Source organism: Paramormyrops kingsleyae, chromosome 23, assembly GCF_048594095.1.
Source record: "Paramormyrops kingsleyae isolate MSU_618 chromosome 23, PKINGS_0.4, whole genome shotgun sequence".
NCBI classification, from domain to species: domain Eukaryota; kingdom Metazoa; phylum Chordata; class Actinopteri; order Osteoglossiformes; family Mormyridae; genus Paramormyrops; species Paramormyrops kingsleyae.
This window is the reverse complement of record NC_132819.1, coordinates 12,830,001-12,852,958: the sequence shown is the minus strand read 5'-3', so window position 1 is coordinate 12,852,958 and position 22,958 is coordinate 12,830,001. Positions and strand designations below refer to the sequence as shown.

At 46.9% G+C, this 22,958-nt stretch overlaps 1 protein-coding gene and 1 long non-coding RNA gene across 4 annotated transcripts in view; one reads left to right on the top strand and one right to left on the bottom strand.

Annotated features, from left to right (window-relative positions):
* The first annotated feature begins 92 nt into the window (after window positions 1–92).
* tmem170b (transmembrane protein 170B) lies at window positions 93–17,349 on the top strand. 3 transcript variants are annotated; one of them, XM_072705747.1, is made up of 4 exons: window positions 93–344; window positions 11,605–12,097; window positions 13,242–13,412; window positions 14,607–17,349. In XM_072705747.1, the coding sequence occupies exons 2-4, from the start codon at window positions 11,953–11,955 to the stop codon at window positions 14,735–14,737; spliced, it is 447 nt and encodes a 148-aa protein (XP_072561848.1). In that variant the 5' UTR covers window positions 93–344; window positions 11,605–11,952; the 3' UTR covers window positions 14,738–17,349. The 3 variants fall into 3 exon arrangements, with proteins under 3 accessions (XP_072561848.1, XP_072561847.1, XP_023667844.1); XM_072705746.1 differs by having other exon boundaries at window positions 11,602–12,097; XM_023812076.2 differs by lacking the exon at window positions 93–344 and having other exon boundaries at window positions 10,572–12,097.
* A 408-nt stretch (window positions 17,350–17,757) lies between these two features.
* The window catches only part of LOC140581843 (uncharacterized), a 7,500-nt gene continuing 2,299 nt past the window's right edge, over window positions 17,758–22,958 (bottom strand). Inside the window, exons 2-3 of the long non-coding RNA XR_011984857.1 lie at window positions 22,169–22,216; window positions 17,758–18,219 (exon numbers count right to left, since the gene is read on the bottom strand). This is a non-coding gene — a long non-coding RNA (uncharacterized lncRNA). The remainder of the gene's footprint in view (window positions 18,220–22,168; window positions 22,217–22,958) is intronic.

Sequence of the window (22,958 nt, the reverse complement as noted above, 5' to 3'; positions counted from 1 at the left end):
AGGAAACCAGACAATGTGGGGTGGGGTGGGGTGGGGGGGGGGGTAGGTGGAGTAAGGTCAAATGTTCCACTTCTCGATGTTTCACAGTAACATTCTTGGTTCTACAGCACTCTCTGTTAGTCCACCATGAGGCAGCTCACCTTGAAGTCCTGTTTCACTTCTTTTTTGTAATGGAAGGTAAAGACCGTGGAAGAAAGGTCACATGGTCATTAAAATCACCACAGAATATTTATCGTCAGGCTGGTGTGACTGGAAGGACCTTGGATGAAGTCTGAATAGAGTTCAAAGGAGTTTGAAGGAGGTAGCAGATTGAATTTTTATGCAATTTCACCACCACTAACCAAGTGAGTATGAGTGTCTCTGTCATGTTAACATTGTGTGTGAAACCAGTCATATGAATGTTGCATGCGAAGACTTCATTTGGGTTTTTGAAGCTTTCTGGCACATTGGCTTAGTTGTCAAGTCAAGTGGTCAAGTGGGTCTCTATTGTCATACCATCTATATACAATCCACAGCCTACTGAGGGATGAAATAACATTCCCCAGCATATATACATGAAGTGCAGAGACTGTAACAAGACAAGTGCAAGACACGACAGAGAGGGAATAAGAAGAATAATAACTAACAAATAAAAATAAATTATATACATACACTGACACAAAGGGGAACTAAGGGTACCCACACAATGTCACAAATATGGTGGCAACTGTAGAAATAATAAATATAACAGATGTATCAATACGACAGATTTGGCACAGATGTACGAAAGGTGCAGTGTTGGGCACTGTCCACTGGATACAGTGGACAGTGCTGATGGTAAGTCGGGTTTATAACAGAGCTGGTACAGAGTTCAGAATTCGAAAAGCTTTAAGGGAGAAGCTGTTGCAGAACCTGGCAGAAGAGCTTGGATGCTCCTGTACCATCTGCCAGATGGAGGGGAGGACAGAGAGGGAGTGTGAAGGATGGGAGGGGTCCTCCACAGTGCTGGAGGCCTTGCGGATGCAGTGCTCAAGGAAGATGTCCTCAGTGGAGGGTAGAGGGGACCTGGTAATTTTTCCAGCTGTGTTCACTATTTGTTGTTGGGTCTTGAGGTCAGAGACGTTGCAGTTCCCAAACCAGGCAGTGATGCAGCTGGTCAGGACACACTCGGTGGTTCCCCTGTAGAACATTGTCAGGATGGGGGAAGGTAAACGTACTCTCCTCAGCCGCTGAAGGAAATGGAGGCGCTGCTGCACCTTCTTGGCTACGGAGGTGGTGTTGAGGGTCCAGGAGAGGTCAGCTGCCAGATGTACTCTAAGGAATTTGGTGCTCCTGACCAACTCCACCGCAGAGTCCCCAATGTGCATTAGAAGATGGACAGCATGTGCCTTCCTGAAGTCAACAATCATCTCTTTCGTTTTGTCCACATTAAGAGACAGATTGTTGCACTTGCACAGTCCGCCAGTCATTGTGTCCCGATTCTGGATGCTGATTCATCACCGTCACTGATGAGACCCATCACTGTTGTATCATCAGCAAAGTTGGTGATGGTGTTGGTGCTGCATGTGGCTGTGCAGTCATGAGTCAGCCAGGTGAACAGAAGTGGACTGAGCACACAGCCCTGGGGAACGCCAGTGCTCAGTGTGATGGTGCTGGAGACCCTGCTGCTGATGCAGACTGTCTGGGGTCTCTCTATCTCAGGAAGTCCAGGGTGCAGGTGCACAGGGAAGTGACACCTAGCAGGCTCCACTTCCGAATGAGTTTCTGGGGGGGTGAAGGTGTTGAATGCTGAGCTGAAGTCTACGAACAGCAATGTATGAGTCCCCTTGATCATACTTGGGTATATAACATACCATATACAAACTATACTGCTGGAACACATAATCATATGCAGTGTAGCACCAGCCTGTATCATCTATTGCAACAATACTTTAATAATCCTACTTTCTTATTGTAACCTCAGTCACCCCAGGAATGCCGTGGTCTGGTGGTGCACTATGGAAACAAAGGAATGTAAGATGAGACCTAGATAGCTCCACCCACAATTACCCTGCCATGCCTCCTCACATTTAAGGATGGATGCTGGTTCAAAATCCAGACTCAGCAGAGTGATTGGGCCCCCTGAGCAAGACCCCTAACCCCCCGTTTCTCTATGGAGCGTCTGACCCTGATTTCTCTCAAAAATGAATGTGACTAGGCATAAAAGCATCTGCTAAATGAATAAAATGTGCACGAGGCTGGTTTTCCTGCTTTTACTACATCAATAGCACATTTTCTCTGCTATTTTGTCTGGTTCCATCACAAAAGCAAACCGGTCTGAAAGAATTAGCATATGTATTTCGGGAGATGCTAATTATTCAATCAGCACTTGCTGATGCAGCATTCAGATTGTACTAGGAATGTGCATCTCCCTCACTGAGGATGATGTGATACACATGTCAATGCATTGCCGATGATACATATGAAATAACTACTAATGCGATTCGACACAATTCAACCCTATTGTGAAGCAATGTGATTTGTTGTGATAAAATGGAATGTAAAACATTACAGTGACAGTTTAGAGAGTGGAAATCAATCTAATTATAAAATTATTAGTCAAGAATGATTGGTCACCTTTCTAAATTAAGGCATAGGACCTCTACTTATAACTATATATTAATAAATTGGATTTATCAGATGTTGGAAAAAATCCTGAGTTTATCCCAAACTGTATCCAGTATGCACTTCTTTAATGGGGGCGATACAATCGTCAACTTTTATGCTGGTGCATCGATGCAAGTCTGTGAATCTAACCAGCACTAGTCTGCATAATATCTATGGTGAGACACGGAGGTGGTCTACAGCTCTCTACTTTCATGGTTTTTTGTTGAATTGACAATTGTCCTTGGAAAATGTCCTTTGACAGTATTCTCCTTGGCTATTTCTGTCAACTGCAACAACCTGAGACCGGTACAAAGCGTCTAGGTGGCTAATTTGCGAAATTGTAATACAAATATTATACGAAGAGGTCTAGACAGGAATAATTTGTTTGCACTGAGTAGCCAAACATCCTTGAGAGTCATGTTCTATGTTAAAATGAGTTTGGGATTTCCGTTTTCCTCACAGAAAAAAGAAAATACAGGGTCGAACTAGACAGAGTTTGGTTGTTTTCTGTTAATGATGTTAGAAGAGTAGCAGCCTGTGCTGGCTTCCTGCTTACTTTCACGTTCACACATCTCTGAAAGTCAAAGTCTTCTTGTGTTGCCAGTCACCAGTCTGTGATGTCAGCCTCGGGGGTCTTTATCAGCAAGGTCTGGGCACCACAAACCAGCCTCACTTTTTCCACACGTGGGGGAGAACCCAAGCCAGACACAAAGGCCCAGCCAGGGATCTGTCATGCTTCAGTGACACAGACAATGGGAGTTAGCGGCGCTTTCATAGTCATTCTGTAAACGAAAGAGGGTCGTTTGAACCGAGAGTGGCCTATGTTACCAGGGTACCATAGATGTCTGCCTCACAAAGCTGTGTTTGTCAACAATCTTAGCCCTCTGTCAGTAGCAATGCCAGAAGATGTGATTTTGCTCTTAGATAGAGCTCTGACAGTTGCATATTTGCTAAAAAAAAAAAGCAAATATGAATATCCAAAGAAGTGTTACATGACACCACATTGATGCAGCGTTTGCTGCTGTAAGGTGGCGAGACACGATGCTTATTCACTGCACTGTGTTGTTTATTCACTGCGACCTGCTGTTTATTTGCTGTCATGTGCGGCATAAACGCCGCACGGTTGTGTTCCTGCGGGGATGAGGACGACCTTTCTTCTCCTGCGCTTTTTCTTCCCTTCTGCTCGAGTCGCTGCCCCCACTATCGCCCTGAGTTTTCCAGCAGGTTCTCCCAGCTGTGCTGGTAAATGCATCTACTGCGAAACCTGCGGGGAACGGCGCAGACAGAGCTGCAGCGCGCATGGTAAAGCCATCAGACGGAGAATGCTGCGCGAAGACACAACAGATACACTTTAGCGTCTCGTCCTCTTGTACGTGGGAGGGGAGCCGTAGACAGCACCACAGACAGGGCCTGTGTTCTTCAAACAAAACCACCTGTGCCCCCCCCCCATCCATAACATAGTATAGCTTAGTTAGAACTGCACAAAAACAACGTTCGGATCAGTTCTGCATTATTTATTCTATTTAGATTAGATTCAACTTTATTATCATTGTGCTGAGTACAGGTACAGAGCCAATGGAATGCAGTTAGCATCTAAACAGGTGGAAGTAAAATATATATACAAATACAAATAAAAAATATCCATCCATCCATCCCCGCTGTACCCCGGGTTGTGGCAGGGTGTAGAGCCAATGGGCATCAGGCGGGGAACAAAGGTCGGGCACCAATCCATCGCAGGGCACACGCGCCATTCACACCTAAAGGCAATGTGGTAACTCCAATTCATCTCCTCATGTTTTTAGACTGTTAGGGGTCGAATCCAAGGTTCCCAGAGGAAACGCCATGATGAAATGGAGAGAACGCTTTATACACATGGAGAAATGGCAGAGACTCTAACACATAGTAAATGAATAAAAAAATTAAATGTAAATTCAGGTTGCGTGCATGTACCATTTGCCTGTGATTAACCATTTACACCGTTATCCTGACTCAGTGGAGCCTTATAACTAATTCATTTAGAGGCAACATGCAAACAGGCCTGGAGTGGATATTAGCACCATCAAGAAGCAGCCTCTCATGCTGATTGGAGGAAAGGCCAGGGCCCTCCTGAGCTTTACGCTCTCATTCGCTGAGATGCCTCCCACGGTCCTGTGTGGCTCAGGAACCGGTTTGCCCTCGTCTGGTCTGACCTCGTCTGGTCTCCGTGCAGCGACCAGACACCAGCAAGAAGTCACGTGGCGACACCTCAGTTACACAGAAGACCACTAGATGGTAACAACAATCCTCCGTCAGAAACAACACAACGGGTCCACGAGCGGCAAGTAGACAACACACTCTTACCCAGGCTATACGAAAGCAGGGAAACTATGGGGCATTTGTAGGGCTAGCGTTACAGCGTCGCTAAACAGGTCGCACAACAATAGCCCAGGTGAGTGTGTTTGCTTATGTTTCTGGTTAGTGTAGAGCCATCCCTCTCCCGCCTGGAGTAAATGTCATTCAGCCTTGGAGGGAACTTATGAGCTTCATCGCATAATGAAGCTGAAGAATATGCTGCCGGTTTTGTTTTCCTTTGCCTTTGTTGTCACTGACGAACCCATAGAAATCGGACTTAGGGCGGAATAAAGAGCCATTTTCCCACGTTCTCTTATTTCTTCTTGTTTCCATTTGGTTGCACGTAAGCTATAAGTGTTCAGACTTCCAGCGAGCCTCCTGTCCCGCAAAAAACATTGGACTGAAAATCAGGCACAAGCAGTTCTTTTTCCGAAGCTTAAACTTTTGCACTGCGGAGCATTACATTATGCAGCTGTTCACCTGGAGGTGTGTGTGTGTGTGTGTGTGTGTTTAGTTAAACCATTTCCTTGACTCATAGATGCTATATATCAGGGCTCTTCAAATCTGGACCTCAATTCCAAATCCAGGCCTTGTTTTCAGTTCTCCCAGGTAGTTAGTTTAATAATTACTTATTCTGATTGGCCAGAGGCTTCACACCTGGCTCACAGATGAAGGAAGGCTGGAAAACCAACAGTGCTCAGACCTCAAGGAAAATGATTTGAATAATAGGGTTATACATGATTATATTTGAATAATTTGGAATATAGTTCTGTGAATAAGGCTCGTGCAAAGTATATGAAATGACATCTATGAAATCTATATTGTACATGATGAAGTGATGGACAGTGAGAAGATGAGGTGATGGACAGTGAGAAGATGAGGTGATGGACAGTGAGAAGATGAGGTGATGGACAGTGAGAAGATGAGGTGATGGACAGTGAGAGGGATTAGGTGATAGACAAGGGATGAGGTGATGGGCAGTGAGAGGGATTAGGTGATAGAGAAGGGATGAGGTGATGGGCAGCAAGAGGATGAGGTGATGGACAGTGAAAGGATGAGGTGATGGACAGTGAGGCGATGAGGTGATGGACAGGAAGAGGATGAGGTGATGGACAGTGAGGGGATGAGGTGATAGAGAAGGGATGAGGTGATGGGCAGCAAGAGGATGAGGTGATGGACAGTGAAAGGATGAGGTGATGGACAGTGAGGCGATGAGGTGATGGACAGAGAGGAGATGAGGTGATGGACAGCAAGAGGATGAGATGACGGACAGTCAGGGGATGAGGTGATAGACAGTCAAGGGATGAGGTGATGGACAGGAAGAGGATGAGGTGATGGACAGTGAAAGGATGAGGGGATGGACAGTGAGAGGATGAGGTGATGGACAGTGAGAGGATGAGGTGATGGACGGTGAGAGGATGAGGTGATGGACAGGAAGAGGATGAGGTGATGGACGGTGAGGGGATGAGGTGATGGACGGTGAGAGGATGAGGTGACGGACAGTGAGAGGATGAGGTGATGGACGGTGAGGGGATGAGGTGATGGACAGTGAGAGGATGAGGTGACGGATGGTGAGAGGATGAGGTGATGGACGGTGAGGGGATGAGGTGATGGACAGTGAGAGGATGAGGTGACGGACGGTGAGAGGATGAGGTGATGGACGGTGAGGGGATGAGGTGATGGACGGTGAGGGGATGAGATGATAACAATAGCATCATTGTAATGTGCTGCTACTTGAGGCCATTGGCTACCAGACTTAACAATTCTTCCTCTTCACCTCTTACTGCAGGGATCCCCAATTATTTTTCCCCAATGGCCAAATTCCAGGAACGCAAAAGGAGGGGAGGGACAGATGGAGCATGCAGGCTAAAAATGTGACTGTCATGGGCCGCCAATTGGAGAACCCTGTGACCCCCCCGATCTGGATTGAGCTGCGATGTACTACTTACCTAAACACAATATATTTGCACCCCGCACTTGCTGTTGTCTCGCGGCCGTACGGCTCTATATTGCACCGTGAGCTTTTTTTCCGCTGCTGTAACTTCTTGTATTTGCGTCTGGAATAAACAAGGCGTGAATCTGCCACACTCTCTATTTATATCGATACACAGTGGGCAGAGTTTGCTGCTCTGGTACATGTACTTGGCTGGCCCTCCACTACAGGCAGGATGCGCTTATACTGGACATTCATGCACTTATAACTGGACCTTTCATTCAGGATCTTTAAAAAGCAAGACAAAGATATAGTGTTTTCCAACAAACCCAGTAGCTTCTCTTACAGTCTCTTGGAGTGTAGCTGGGTTCAGCTCTAAATTGCTTGATCCCTGCTCCCTTTGCAGCCCTGTCCTCAGCCTATCAATCACTGCAGCGCCCGCCCCCCCCCCCCCCCCCCCCCCCACAACCCATACCGAGCCTCTCCACTGAGCCAACAGGCCTTTTGTGAAGCTCCTGCAGCGTTTGGGTTATCCATGGAAACCAGTACAGTCTCAAAGGGAAGGAAAAAATGCAGCGAGATCTCTGCTTTTTCCATTCTGTTCCTGGTAGATAAAACTGAAATCGGTCGCAACACAAAGATGCGTCTTTGCTGCTTGGGCTCACGTTGGACCTTTGGCATCTCGGGGCACCTTCAGACTCCTACGAGATCTCAGCTCTCCTGCCCTGTATCCATCACAGATCCAAGCTGAAGTAATAATTATTTGCCTGAAGTGAAATGTCGCTTTGAATCTACTCTTGTTTATTCTGTAGATTTCTCTGAAATGCAGACACATGAAATGCTTTGCTATTTTACTGGGCACAGCTTCGTAAAGTAAATAATTTCTTATGTGAAACTTCCGGCTGGTAGCTGGCAGGGACCCAAACATGGGGGCCCAGGAAACGTGTGGGGATTGGGGGGGCAAGGGCACTCATGGGACCTCACATGAAACAAGGGGGGGCGGAAGGTACACAGGTCGCATTGTGGAAAATGAGAGAATGGTTTGTACTCACTGTGTAGGTGGGCTTGTGTCGCACAGCTAAGCAGGACGGTAGGAAACTGCTGGCTTATGACGAACTCCTAGCCAGCAACTGCACACAAAACCCTCAGCAGAGCCACTGTCTTCTTGCCCATAGTGAATAACGAGGGTGTATTTGGTAGATGGATGTGTTTTTGCTTGTGTATGCTGCTCTGTGTGTAGTGGGATGTATGGGAAAAGTGAATGGGAAATAGTGAAGGGAACGGAAGCAGCGAGACAGACTATAAGCAGGATGACATCAGGCATCTGGACAAGAAACGACACCCGTGGTGTTTTCTGGCTGGGAATCAGATCTCATAGTCACTGAGCTGATCAGCACCAGCGAGCTGAGAAGAACTTTTGCAGGGGTTCTGATCCATACATGCATTGCGTCGATGGTCCAGAAGGAGGCGTCTCAGCTTTCCCAGCTCGTCCAAGGTGTCAACTTCCTGAAAGCGGAAATATCATGTCACAGGCTTCTCTTTGGAATCTGATGGCACTGGTCTGCACCCAGGGTTACGTCACATGGGATTATTTAAGGAAAGTTGGAAAGTCTGCTGTAGCTGGACTAGCCGTCAGCATAGTATTCTGTCAACAGCTTCCATTTCACTCACGTGACTAATTTAGTAAAATACATATGGGTTTGGTGGGGAAGCATTTTCATGTATGTCAATGACTCAGAAAGTAAATTTGTAAGAATGTGTGTCCTGGAATGTTGCCGTGGTTCCAGTTTTCAATTCCCGGTTACTGGAAAATACACGTCTGCCTCGTGTCGATGTGGGCAGCGGTAGCGTCGCCTTCCTCAGTTTTCAGTTCTTCAGTTGTCCGTGGTTCAGTTTCTGGTCATGTATACATTAAACAGACACTCACAAGCACCTGTGTGCAGCTGTGTGTGCGAGTCTGTGTGAGTGTGTATATATCAGTGTCCGCGTGCCTTAGGGCAGTGCTTCCATAACCCCGTCCTCGGGAACCCACAGACGCTCCACATTTTTGCACCCTCTGTGCTCCCTGCCAGACAGTCCACACTTTTGCTCCCTCCCAGCTCTCGGTAGGAGCAAAAACATGGACTGTCTGCGGGTCCCTGAGTACTGGATTGGAAAAACTGCCTTAAGGTATTGTAGAGGCTGCCTAGCATGCTGGGAGTCAAACAAGTAAACAGGAGAAACAGAACAAAACTGAGTTGTAGATTAGACTGTGGTTAGTGGATGTGGAGCTTCTGAGGGAGTCTCCCTCTGGGCTGTGGGACGGCCCCTTGGGGGTCGGGGGTGGGGGGTCACAACTGAATAGCCCGCAGGTGAACTTGGGCAGCTATCCCGGCTTATTCTACCGTGCCGCTCATAACAAAGACATCAAAAACCAGCACGAACGGCACGTCTGAGCTGCAGCTGCAGCTTTGAACATGAGCTTTAGCTCGACGAAGAGTCTCTTTGTCACAGTGACATGCCTAATGGCCTCTGAAGCTTTTGTTAAGGGCGCCGCCATTGAAAGTAACCTGTAAATAATTCTATCAGGGAAAGAAATCCCCCAGGGCTCGTATATCACAAGTGTATTGACGGATCGCGCGTATAAAATCTTTGCAATCTGTCCAGTGTTCAGACACTCTTCTCAGTTAACCAAATCAAGTGAAACTGTCTTTATTGAGAAAGAACATGAGCCACGCAGATAACGCGCTTATTAGGCCAAGCGGTGTGCTTATTTTTCAGCAGATGTCGAGCAGAGATGTGCGGTTTCAGTGTGGGCAAGGGGTTTCAGGCTGGAAGGGACGGTTTGATGCGGCGGAATAAATATAGCTACCAAAAAAGACACCTTTGAACTAGGCGGCCTCTGACTTCCGGTGCACTGTCGAGCGAGTAACAGGCCACACAAAATGTCACTCTGGGGGTTACACAGATTCTCGGATGTGTGCAGCATGTCATTCTGCATTCCGGAGGCGGGGGGGGGGGGATGGCAGGGGACAGTGGAATATGTGCATCAGGGACCTGTGTGAGAACATGCCACACGGCCACGAACACAAAGGCAGCTGGATGACACGGGGCACTAGTGCTGCAGGGAGAGGGTGTGCGATCACTAATCCTTACCAGGCATTTGCTATATTGAGCTTCACGTGTGAGATCATGGGTCTGTGTGTCTGCCTGCGTATATGCATATGTCATGCGTGCGTATCCCCTGCTTCTGTGCATGTACGTCTGGCTGTTTTAATCTGTCTGTCAGGATGTTTATTCCTGGGTGCAGGAGTAAGCCTGGAGTCGCATGCATCTGCGTTCAGCTGTTTGCAAGAACAGAAGCTGAAAATGCAGATTCAGCCAACGGCCCCTTTCTGAAGAGGAGGGTGGACGAAATATTAGCGTTGGAAAGGAGGAGTGTTTACTTTCTGAAAGGGTTCTGCCTTCTAGGCCTGTCCTGTGGTGCCCAAAACCAGTCATGCATTCCTGCACTTTGATTTTCCAGGCAACTGAGGTTTTGTTCCATCCAGTCTCCTTTTGAACGGAAGAGCTCTAATACTCAAACAATGTAATTTTCCTCCAGAATGCACATTTTCACCATGAAGCAGGGTCAAAATACTGTGTGTGTGTGTGGGGGGGGGGGGGGGGGGGGGGGAGGGGGAGGGATCTGTGCATGATTTGTCTTCAGAATAAACGATTGAAAAAAATAACATGGGAAACTCTTCAAAGTTCAAGCTTTTTATGACAAAACTCCATGTTTAAATATTTTCAGCATGCTTCACATGTCTGTCTGCTAACTCTGATCTTGGTATATCTGGACAGAGAGCGCCCCCTACCTTTACATGAAGTATAACACAAAAAGCGTTACCCACCTCCATAAATTGACATTTAACTAAAACAGCAGCATGGTTTTAAAATAAGCACATTAACCACTGCAGCAATTGCACAGACTGGAACAACCAGATGGATGTCTTCCAAAAGCCAGATTATCAAGCAACGTGTTCCTGGAAGGTCATTACTGAGAGGAGAGGTTATTGTTAGAACTCGAGGAAGATTGGTAACCAAAATACTACAGATTACATCACCAAAGCAGTCAGCATTACGTCACAGGACTGAGGTCATAGGGTGTGGCCTGGCCTCCTATCCCAAACCTGACCTAAACCTGATGCCCACTCTGATCCTGAAATGAGTCACTCTTGAATCACTCCTGTTATCACATAACTTCATGTTAGTGTGTGACAGCTTACTGTTACTGGGGGTGAGTCAAGGAAACTTCTCAGAAATTAAGCCAGCCGCTGCCCCTAAAGTGGCAGTAAGTTCTTACACCCATTGTCACACAAGTACTGACAAGTGTGGGAACATCTGGATTTTCACTTTAGCTCATAGGTCCAGATGGCAAAAGACAAACCATTTGGACGAGACTGGTAGAACTTCACATGGTTCACAGGGGGGAAACTTCTAACGGTTCAAGATTACGGACTTCAGCAGGGTGGATAATCAGTGATGATAAAAGCAAAGACAAAAAAATGCCAGAAATGACCTGGACACCATCCTCATAACATAGTTATTAGTTCAGGCCAATTAATAGTCTATAGAAATTGCATAAAATCCAACCTGTTATAAACACTATAACAACTCTTAACATATTTAAACACATGGAAGTGCTGTCATTTCGTGTGCATATTTCTTTGTGTTTGTTTCTCTCCGGGCAGCAGGACCATGGATAGAAACCACAGTGCCAGTCTTCCCAACATCGCCTGGAACTCGCTGTCGATCAGCGTCCATTGTCTCCCGTTTCCCCCGAGAAGCGGCTCGGTGCGGCTTCCCCTTTAAGAGATCATCCCCTTTAAGCGATCGGTGCCGAGGCGGACCGACACCGGAGCATCGTGCGGCCGATCATCATGGCCCCCAACCTGCGTCTGTCGCATCCTGGACAGGGGGAGCGCAGGCGAGGCGGCGGCTCTTCCTTCCCCTATGCGGAACCGGCCGGCGAGATGCTCCGGCGTCGCAGATAAAGATCGCCGGGGAAAGCCTCGTAAACGCCAGTCCGGCCGCTCTCCTCCATGCCTGCATCAGGACCCTCGCTCGGCAGCTTGACCAAGGGGAGCGGCAGAAGCATGAACAAGGACTACTCGATTAACCTGTCCGTACAGCAGGTGCTGAGCCTGTGGGTGCAGGGCACGGTGCCGACGCTCCAGCATTTCACCGGTACAGTATGTCGGCGACTCGGGCTTTCGTGGTATGGCCGCCGGCATGGACAGCAGGGAGGTCGGCGATCGCTGTGCTCGTCCTTCCGAAGGCGATGTTAGGAGCCTCGGCCTTATCAGCACCTGCCCTAAAGCTCTCCATCACCAAGCCCCAACAGCACCGCATATGTATAAAAACATAATACCTGCACATATATATGCATGCTGTTTATCACAGAGGGCACTGTATTCCGAATTTCTATAGTGGTTTTACTATTTCATTTATTTTATTTTCTATTCAGCATGTGCAGTGATGGGCTATGTGAAACTGGAAAGATGCAGACAGGCTTTGACAACAAAGCCCAATTCTTTGCCTCTGTCTCCATCCTTTTGCTGTCGGGAAGGGAGCTTGACCTGGGCCTGCCGTACCACATTCAGAATGATTAGTAGATATATGAATTACCATGTTATAATCAGTACTACTGCACGTGCTGGTCTAGTTAATTGTGGCATGGTGAGAAGGCTGGCTGCAGACAATGCCAGAGAAATTAAATGGGACTTAAGGGGACAAGAGGGCAGACTCAGGGCCTCAGCTTGCAAACAAAGAACGGAATTACTCATCCTGGGTGTCCCCATTGGATCCGTAATTCAGTAGCCTCCCTGCTTGGCCTTGAGTGAAGAGACTCTCCCATGGAGAGCAGTGAGAGCTAGTAGGGCTGTAGGCCCTCAGAATGCCTGGACACATGTTGTGGAGCAAACCAGGGGCATTATGGGAACTGAAGCAGCACAGAGGCATTATGGGCTTTATACCTTTAATGGGGTATAGCGAATGTGCATTGTTAGCTTAACGGGGCTTAATAAAGAGGGCTGTTGGGATAGCAGTGTTTACATGTAGCCATATCTGGCCCTTAAAGAGACCCCGTTATGTAGTAGTCAGCATTGACTACTACAAATGCAAGTTCTGCTCTACATACAAAGTATAACACAGCCATAATTTAAAGATAATTAGGTTGGTTAGTTTTCTCTTTGTTACTGGTTGTAATGGGTGCAGTGGGATGGTGTTTGGAGTGGGGTGTAGTGGTTTTGTGAACATGGCTCTGGTTTTGGTGGGTGTGCATGCTGGTATTTATGTGTGATATGGTAACGATGTGTTTGTGTGCCTGCAGAGATGTGGTACTGGGTTTTCCTCTGGTGTCTCTTCTCGTCTCTGCTGCTCCACGGCGCTGTGGGCCTGCTGATGCTGGTGGCTCTGCAGAGACACCGGAGGGGACGCCTCATCACCCTGCTGCTGGTCAGCGTGGGATTCCTGGCCTCCCTCAGCGGAGCCGTCATCACCAGTCAGTCATTCCTCCCCCGCGCCGCTCCACACGTCTGTCTGCCTGCCTGTTTTGTTCTCTCTTGGTCATTGGGTTTGCGGTGCCTGGGTTTTTGTACTTTGCATTTGGTTTGGCATGAGTTAAAGGTTAAGCACCTTTCTCTGTGTACAGCAGCAGACCTAGAAACCTTTCTGTCACAAATCCAGGTACAACTGCCCATGATACCATCACTAGCTTTGGTGCACCTGTCTGTAAAATTCTGTGTGGCCATCCAGTCGCCTGTCTTTCTATTTCTTTGTCTGAATGACAAAGAAACCTGTCTGTCTGTTTCTCTGTATAGTCAGTTGCCAGTATGTCTGTTTCTCCAGCTGTCTGGCCAGTAGCTTGTTTGTGTGTTTCTCTGTCTGGCCAGCTGCCTGTCTGTCTGTTTCCCAGTCTGGCTGGCCTGCCACATTTCTGTCTCTTTCTCCATCTGACTGGCCAGTCACCTGTCTATCTGTTTCCCAGTCTGTTTCTCCCCCTGCCTGGCCAGCCGTCTGTCTGTCAGTAACTTAGTCTGACTGGCCAGCTGCCTGTCTGTCTGTTTTTTTTATCTGGCTGTCCAGCCTTCCATCTGTCTAGTTCTCTGTCTGACTGGTCACCCACCTGTCTGTCTGTTTCTACATCTGGCTGACCAACCTCCAGTCTGTTTGTTTCCCTGTCTCTGTCTCTTTGGCTGCCAGACACAAATAATTCAGGCTACAGAAACCAGCATCTATGCCTTCTTGGGAAAGTTAGCATCCTGTTGTTTTAAAATAATCCATGTAAAATTAGTACTGGAAGGCCTGCTTTCAGTGTGTCATTTGAGGCTGGCTTAGATTAATCAGCTGCCTTTGCATGAACACTAGTTATCTCATATGCCATTGCCACCGTTGGATCTATGATGTATGTGTCTGTGTGCTTTAAAACATGGGTTTTTAACATTTAAAGGCATTTGTTTTCTTAGGCAGAGCTCTTAACAGAACTAGAAAGTGTTCTTAAACTTTAATTTTTCTTCACAACTGAAAGGGTTTGTCACTGAGAGGTTCCTGACATATCTGTTGGACAATAAAAATACTGTGCATTATGGGAAATTATTATCCCAGCTTGGGCAGAACGGTCAGTTGTTGTCATTCAGCCGTCGTCGGTTCTGTGTTCTCACGTGTATGTTTGCATGTGCGTGTCTGCGTGCCGCAGGTGCCGCGGTGGCTGGGGTGTATCGGGTGGCAGGGAAGGACATGGGGCCCTTGGAGGCGCTGGTGTTCGGCGTGGGACAGACAGCCCTCACAGTCATCATCTCCCTCTCGCGAATCCTCGCCACACTCTGAGGACTGACAGATGGGCGCGGAGAAGGGGGGGGGGGCGCAAAAAGCCACGGAGAAGCCAATCCAATCACGGGGAAGGAGCACTTACGCGGACGGACAGCAGCCTCGCTCACTGGCTGCGATGGGATCCGCCAAGGTTTGCTGGGATGATGGTTCCGGATTGCTGTCTTGTTTTAGAGGTGCCCTCTGCTGGTTGAATGGGTGACCTGCAGCACCCCAAGGGCAAACCTTAGCTCAAAGCTAAAGCTGATGTACAGGAACAAGAGCACCTTGATCCTGACACTCCTTAGAGCATGACCAGTGACTGACCACAGAGCAATGCCCAGGTGGGCACTGACAAATGTGGAAATATATCTGACTCCAGCGTGCCTAAGGGGGCCCAGTTTCCCAGGGTGCTCTGCTACCAAAGGAAAGCTCATACCGACACTGGAGGGGTCACAGATGCATTATGGGAAAATCATGTTTCAACTCTTAAAAAGCTACTTAAAAAAGCTGATTCTGTAATTCAGCTTCTTTATTTAACGGTGAATCTGGGAAGAATATTCTAGATCTTTATCAATGGAGGTACTTAACATTAGGCATTGCCATGAGCACAGAAAGACGTTTTTACATAGATCATATCCAGTGTGGGGGAAGACTTCCTGAGCTGTGTTGTAAACCACAGCTGTTCGAGTTGCTCTTTTCTAATGTGCTTTGCAGAAGAGAGATCAAAGACGGCTGAGAGATTAGGGGCTGTGGAATTTTCCACGCCTGGTCCTGCCATCGCTCTCCTGTGTCTGAGAAGTGCGAGGGCCTGCGATGGAGTTGTTATCGTGCTGTACTAAGATGGCTATCCAGATATGGTGGCTGTTCAGGTATCAGTATGAAATGCAGCACATCTCCAGGATTCTCCATTTTCCCTCTGTTTGATATGCACATGAGTCCAACCTCAGCAGTCTGCACGCCAGTCTGTGTAAATTATGGTGTTTTTATTTGTATTTTTTTTTGTAATTGTCATAATTCTTTAAATGTGACTACAAATTGCACTGACCTGCCTTTAATGGCCTGCCTACCTTGTGTTTTACATGGAGTCCTCACAGAAAGTGTGTGTGAGTGCTGCCCCCTAATGGCCATCCTTGTGCTGACAGTATTCCAAAACAAAAAGACTATCCTGTGTTTTAAGAACCATGGTAATTACTCAGCACACTTGCTACAGCAGAGGGTTCTGAAGCCAAAGTTTTCATCCTATGTTTTGTGAGAAACATGATGTACGTACTTTATTTGTGTAATTGTTTACTGTTTAGAAACAGTATTTCCATTGCATAGTAAATAAGTGGTTCCTTAGTCATGTGAGTATGGGGGCATGACCCTCCCCCATAACAGAATGCGGCAGGTTGCAAACCATTACAGATTGGCGGGGGGGAAGATATGAATCGTTTTACTAACACTAGGGCAGGTTTACTACTCATCAGTACCAGAACTGTCCACATGGGGGCATTAAAGTTCACTAAATGTGAGTGGTGTTTGTGAGCGTTCATCCTTTCTGATGATTCTGGACTGGGGGTAGAGACCCAACACAAGACTACGAGTAACACTCAGTATCAGTACTTCCTGTGGACCCTCAGTATTGATGTACTCGGAATGGCACAGTGTGAATCACACCTGGGGAGGGGGGGGGGGGGGGCATCTAATGCAGTGAAACTTAACCACTGAATAAAAACACCATGTATTAGTGTGTTTATATAACTCTAATATTTGAAGCAGTGAATTTCTAACCTTTACAATCTCTGGTCAGTCCTGCTAATTACCCCAGCCAAGAGTAGGTATATAATTACTGCCTTATCTTTTATTTGTTAGTTTGTCTATTTATTTGGGCAATTTTGATTATTGCTTTATCTTTATATAAAGTAATACTTGCCACTATGCTGTAAAATAAAAAAAACAAGATATTCACTAGAAATATATGAATGACCAAATTCTTTACATGTATTCTCATTACATCAAACTCATTTTACGATACACAGACAATATACAATATAATGTAAAATAAAGGTAATATAGTAATATGTAAATGAATGAGCTGTAATTTATGCACACTCATGTATCCATAGTATTTTACCACAATATTTCTGTAAGAAGAACTATTGGTGCTTGCTGACTGCACATGAACGATATGCCCACTGCTCATTGGTCAGTGTATTTAAAGCTGTTGTAGGTGAATCACAGTAATCCGCATATCTGCTGGTTGTTTTTGGGGTGTCCATACAGTCACCGCCTGTACAGTCAATTTTCCCATTAAGATACACATGCATCAAGCGACAGACAGACACATCCTGTATCCTTTGAGTTGTTTGTGGGAGTTTTTTTCTGGTCAGTTTGATCTGGACTGTTTCATTGTGGTCACTGCTTATAAACAGTGCAATACATGGTGGAGATCTGTTTTTTGGGCCACTGGATGTAAGATTACTGTATTCTAAACCCGCAGGACTACAGTCCTAGCTGTAAATAGTGTATCATACATTTTTTAGTTTTGTACCAGCCAGCAGCGGTTGTTTACGACTCGCCTGTTTATGTACCAACGCTGTCCTGCAGAGAAACCGTAGTGATTTGAAATAAAAGATGTTTTTTTTAACATAGCAGCTCCGCTGTATGTGCCTGTCATTATATCTCACCCACATGACCCAGTCGAAGGAGTGCTGAAGAGACAGGACAGGAAGTGACCTCTGACCTTCTAATTGACATTACCTCATGGTAATGGTGCGGTGTCGTTTTCACATAATTATCCAGCAGGTGGGGTGTTGGTATAAAGCAGGGGTCGCCAACATGGTGCCCGTGGGCATCAGGATGCCCCCAAGGTCCACATGAGTCGCCCCGCGGACCTGTTCTCAAAAATAGCACAACTCACCAGTGAGCAGCGTCTAAAATTTAATTTTATCCTGTTTCTATTCTCCTTTAATCGCATTTGCATTTATATAGATTTGAAAATGACAACATCTTAAAAAAAAGCATTTAAAACATGTTTATTATGCATGAAGTTTAGATAAGTTTAGGAGGGCGTTTCAGACTGACAGCCCTTCGTATGGCTCAGTACCTGTGAAGTAGCTCTCAGTTTCAAAAAGGTTGGTGACCCCTGGTATGAAGTAATAAACACTATAATGCTGCTAACTCAGGCCCTCACAGTCAGAAAGGCCAGTTTGACTGCTTGACATATAATAAAATGTTTCCATTTTAGAAGAGAGCATGATATGAAGCTGCCTGACATTCTAAGCATTATTATTATTATTATTATTATTACAGTAATCATAGTTTAAAGACTCTTCAGCATGTAAATGATGTTACATTAAGTGACATTTAACAAATAATATTTTAAAATATCACTGTTGTTTGTGAATTTAATATACGTATTGCAGTTTCCGCTACAGCGTCTGGTCGCTTTAGCCAGGCTGGTCCTGTGACAGTCATTATATCACCATCCATCCAGCAGTCAGTGTGCAGGTTCCCACTAGCTGTAATCAAAAAATAAATAAATCTAATCTGTGTTGTCCATCCTTATTAACATGCAAAATGGACACACTAGACGGCCCGATAGAGTGATATCTGTGTAGACATTCCTGTTCCCTGTCTACCACTGACCTGATGATGCTGTGGCAACTTATCCACAGAAATATGTGTATTTGTTGTATTAAACTAAGCAAACCTGCGTCTGATCTTCGTATGCTTACAAGCACATGCTACACAATAAGCTTGTTTTGCACGCTGAAGACACCCGTGTTGTTGTAGGTTGCTGTAGCATTTGAAGCTGCCAGGCATGAGGTCTGAGGCTCCCCCTGCATGCTGGAGTAACTGATCACCCACACGTCGGTGGTCAGGACTCTATTTATAGGTGAGAATAATGGTATCCTCCACCTGTGCCGTTTGGCAGCTCTGTTAGCTGTGGCTGCCATACTCACACAGCGATCAAACCTCCCCCCTGGGGAACTCAGCATCGCCCTCCAGAGGCTGAAGGCCTGCTGGCGCCCAGCTCTGTCAATCAGCCAGTGAATGCGGCACAGCGAGTGAGTTTGTCTGTGTCATGCTGTGTCTGTCTGTGTGTTTGTGCACATTTGGCCTGTTATCACACACTTTGTTTGTGTGCTAAATAGTACAGTAATCGTACTACGTGTTTACTCCATGTTTACCCTGTGTCTGTTGTCTTCTGGCATTTTTTTCTCCGTCGTTTTGCTTGTGTCTATATACTGTATTGTGTGTTTAACCACACACTAAATGCCTTGGGGCACCTGTGTTGTCAAAGGTGCTATATAAAGAATTGAACTGATATTTTTTTACGGCAAGTTCACGTTTGAGCAAATTATTCATATGACATGGTCAGTGTTATGCTATTTGTAGACAAAAATTTGTAATGAAAATGATCCCAGTCTTTGGCATAAAGTATCACAAAATAAGCAAATGTTCTAACATCTTTAACTTGTTACGATTTAATCTCACAGCAAAGGGAAGAAAAGAAAGATCGATTTCAATTACAAATTTCAAATTGACTGCTATAATTACCTGTAGCTTAAAATGTGAAATTGAACAGGGCCCCCCTAAGGCTGAAATAGGCAGTGAAACCAGAGAGCCAAAGCCAGAGACCAGTTTCAGTGGAACAGCAAATGATGATGTAATAGCACATGCCTACATCCAGAGGGCAGCAGACCTACCCCATCTGCCAAAGAGACCCCTGATTGTGATATTAAATTTGGATCAGACAGACTGTTTCTGTAACAACATTTCAGTGAACTGGACGGCATTCTGTGGCATGACCCTGACCCATGACAGGAGTAGGGGATGTGGTCTATAATCCACAAAGGGGATGATCAGGCAGTACAGGGGACACAGCGGGTGGGCAGGGGGGTGTACCCACTAACGACAGGACTATTCAAATCACGGTCCTTGACGTCCGAGCACTGCTGGTTTTCCAGCCTTCCTTTACCTGTGAGCCAGGTGTGAAGCCTCTGACCAATCAGAATCAGTAATGATTAAACTAACTACCTGGGAGAACTGAAAACAAGGCCTGGATTTGGAATTTGAGGTCCAGATTTGAAGAGCCCTGCACCACGGGATGCCAGCCCATTGCTGTGCACAAACAAAATCATACACTATGTACTGCAGAAGGAAATCTGCATGACAGGGGAAACATGCAAAATCCCACCCCCCCCCCCCCCCAATATGAATCAGTGACGGCATTCAAGTGTGAGGTTACCGTCCGCTTCACTGAGGCACCGTCCAGCCTGAGGTCTGTAATGACTGGTCTGTTTGTTGTTCCTTGGGGACTACAATGCAGCTGTGGTACATTTCAAAAAGGGAATGCCCAACATTATTATTTAGAGGCGAAACAGGAAAATAGGAAAGTCTGGTAAAATGCTTCAGATATGCTGTATTGCCAAATGCCTTAAAAGACAGTGATTTGTCATCTAATGTCACAATTGTTGAAGTGTTACAACGAGCTTTTATCACATTTGCTGCCATAGAGAAGGTGAGTTCTTCTCAGAGGCCACAGGGGGCACTAGAGAGCTGAGAACACCGCCTGGGCGATTTCACAGCAGACCGCGTTCTGTTTATTCCTTGCAATTCCCAGTTTTTATCAATGAACTAACAGCTCGCTTTTGCCACAGCTTGCGAACCAATGGGGATCATCTGCTGTCCACATGACTTCTGGCAGGAGATGCATAGCCTGAACTGCTGTAGCTGTGTAAACTGTAAAATAGTGACAATTTCCAAAACACTTTTATCTTTCTGTGATAACCTAGCTACTGATCTTATCAGTGTCCATGCACAACTGCACATGACCATATTCATAGCTTCACATACAGGCAGGTGAACATTTGCTATGACAGCAAAACCAGACTGTAATCACTTTCCACAGCAGCTACCAAGCTGAGTCCAGTACAGTCTGTGCTTTTGCTTCGATTTGTACGCAGGGAACGGCCACCAGAGGGCATACTGACCGACTGTTTCCATGGCAACACTATATTCTTGCTGGTTTTAGAATCATGACATATGCTCTGTAAACACAGCTTAAAATACCCCGTTTACCGCACGCGGCACAGCCGCTCCATTCATCAGGAGTGGCAGGCGGAGCAGGTAGGATGTACGTGGCCCTCATTGCAGGGTAATTGGCTGATCTTGGGTTTAACGAAGCTTTTACATTGGCTCAGTGATTCTAGATGCAGGTCCGCTTCTCATCAAGATGCTCTACCTTTGCAATAATGGTTTGGACTTCACTCATTATCAGAGCCTTCTCACACATAATAGGTACCTGTCGTGTCAGACGGCCTTCACCTGATTACTCTGGTGTCTGTTCTGTTCAGGAACGTGTCTGTAGCTTTTAAATAAGTGGTATATCGGCACAATAATTATCTTCTTCAGCCGATCATGCTGCTAAACTGACGGACCGCGCATGAAATCCCAGCGGCCTCGAGGTTCTCCTTCAAGCCGATTAGTGCACGCGAGCGGCTTCAGCATCAGCTGCGGTTCCGGGGGAACCGATATTACAAAAATGTGTCCTTTCGTTTCCTGTTTCAGGATTCCGCAGATTGGCCTGGCTGTGGGAGAAGGTTCAGTCTCACCATACAGAGCGGGTCGGGGGGGGCGGTGGCTAGTCGATCCTCGTTTACTGAAACTCACAGCCAGCCCCCACCAGGTGGTTGCATTTTCCTTTAAAATAGCATCTCACCAAAGTACGATGTTCATGCTGAACATTAATTGAGGGACAAATCAAAGAAGCAGGACAATGTGCCTCCTAACGCTGCATCCGAGCTTGAGCTCTGATCCATGGGCTCTGATCCTTTACTTCCGTCATGATTTCCTCAAGAGCTCGTGGTCCCCAGTGTTTCATACAGACCTGGGGTCTGGTCACTGACTGCACTTGATTGCATCACCAGCACCTACTGACAGTGTCAGGGGGCTCTCTAAACGCTCTGTGGCCTCCTTCTCTGCGCACAGACACCCACCTGCCCCTGGAGCACAGATCCGGCCTAGTCAGGGCTGTGCGGCTGATTCTGTATGAGGCGACGCCATGTAGTTCACAGTTGCCATCTTTGGGGAGGACCTTAAAGAAACCATGGGCTTAATTGAACAGAAGCAGGCCCTGGCCGGGATTCTGTAAGGTCTAGGCATAGGTTTGGTTTCGATTGCATCTGATAAATGATAAATCCTTTATTTGCCATCTGCATGATTACAGGTATATTGGAATTCCTCTCTTTGCCTACCCCATCTTGCTCTCCATAGATTTTTTGGGGGGGGGAGCATCACAGCACAGGGTCAGCCAAGGTGCAGCCCCCTGGAGCTGGGGGTTAAGGGTTCTGCTCAAGGGCCCACAGAAACATGACAGTTCTGCCGAGGTCAGGGATCAAACTGGCAATCTTCCAATCACAGATAGAGAGGCTTAGCTCGCCAAACCACTCACTGCACACCTACCTGCTGTGTCTTCCTGCACCTTTGCTCCGGCGGTTTCTGAACAGGCTCCTGCAAAAGGAGCATTTATGACAGAAATGTCAGGTCAGAATGAACTGAAAGCACGAAGTGTGCACCTGCTGTAATTTCAATGGCCTCTGCGTCTCGACAGAAGAGACCAGCACCACCCAAACTTCGGCTGAGCACTCAGAATGTCAGCTCCTCTCCATTTTCGGTGATTATACTTCAGTCTGAATGGGGGCTGCTCTTCACAGAGAGAGGTTAGGGTTAGGGATAGAGCCACTGGGTAGTTTGATGGACCAGCCGGGAGGGTTTGTGTCTTTCCTCTGTTCTGGGAATCATCTTGGAAGTCGCAGAGTAAAGTGATCTGTAAGAGGGTGAGGTTATGTTTTCTCATTCCTGCTATTGAGCGTGAGAAGCAAAAGCTTCCTTTGCTTGGCAGCCACGGTGGAAACACTGTGGGGTTTCAGCATCCCCAGAACGATAGAGACATGGTGCCAGAGCTCTGTGCGGTCAGGGTGTGAGAGGAGTGCCCAGACTCACAGAACAGTGGGGCAGTGTGGGTCACTGCAGGATAGTGTGGGTCACTGCGGGGCGGTCAGGGTGTGAGAGGAGTGCCGAAGCTCACAGCACAGCAGGGCAGTGTGGGTCACTGCGGGGCGGTCAGGGTGTGAGAGGAGTGCCGAAGCTCACAGCACAGCAGGGCAGTGTGGGTCACTGCAGGGCACTGTGGGTCACTGCAGGGCGGTCAGGGTGTGAGAGGAGTGCCGAAGCTCACAGCACAGCAGGGCAG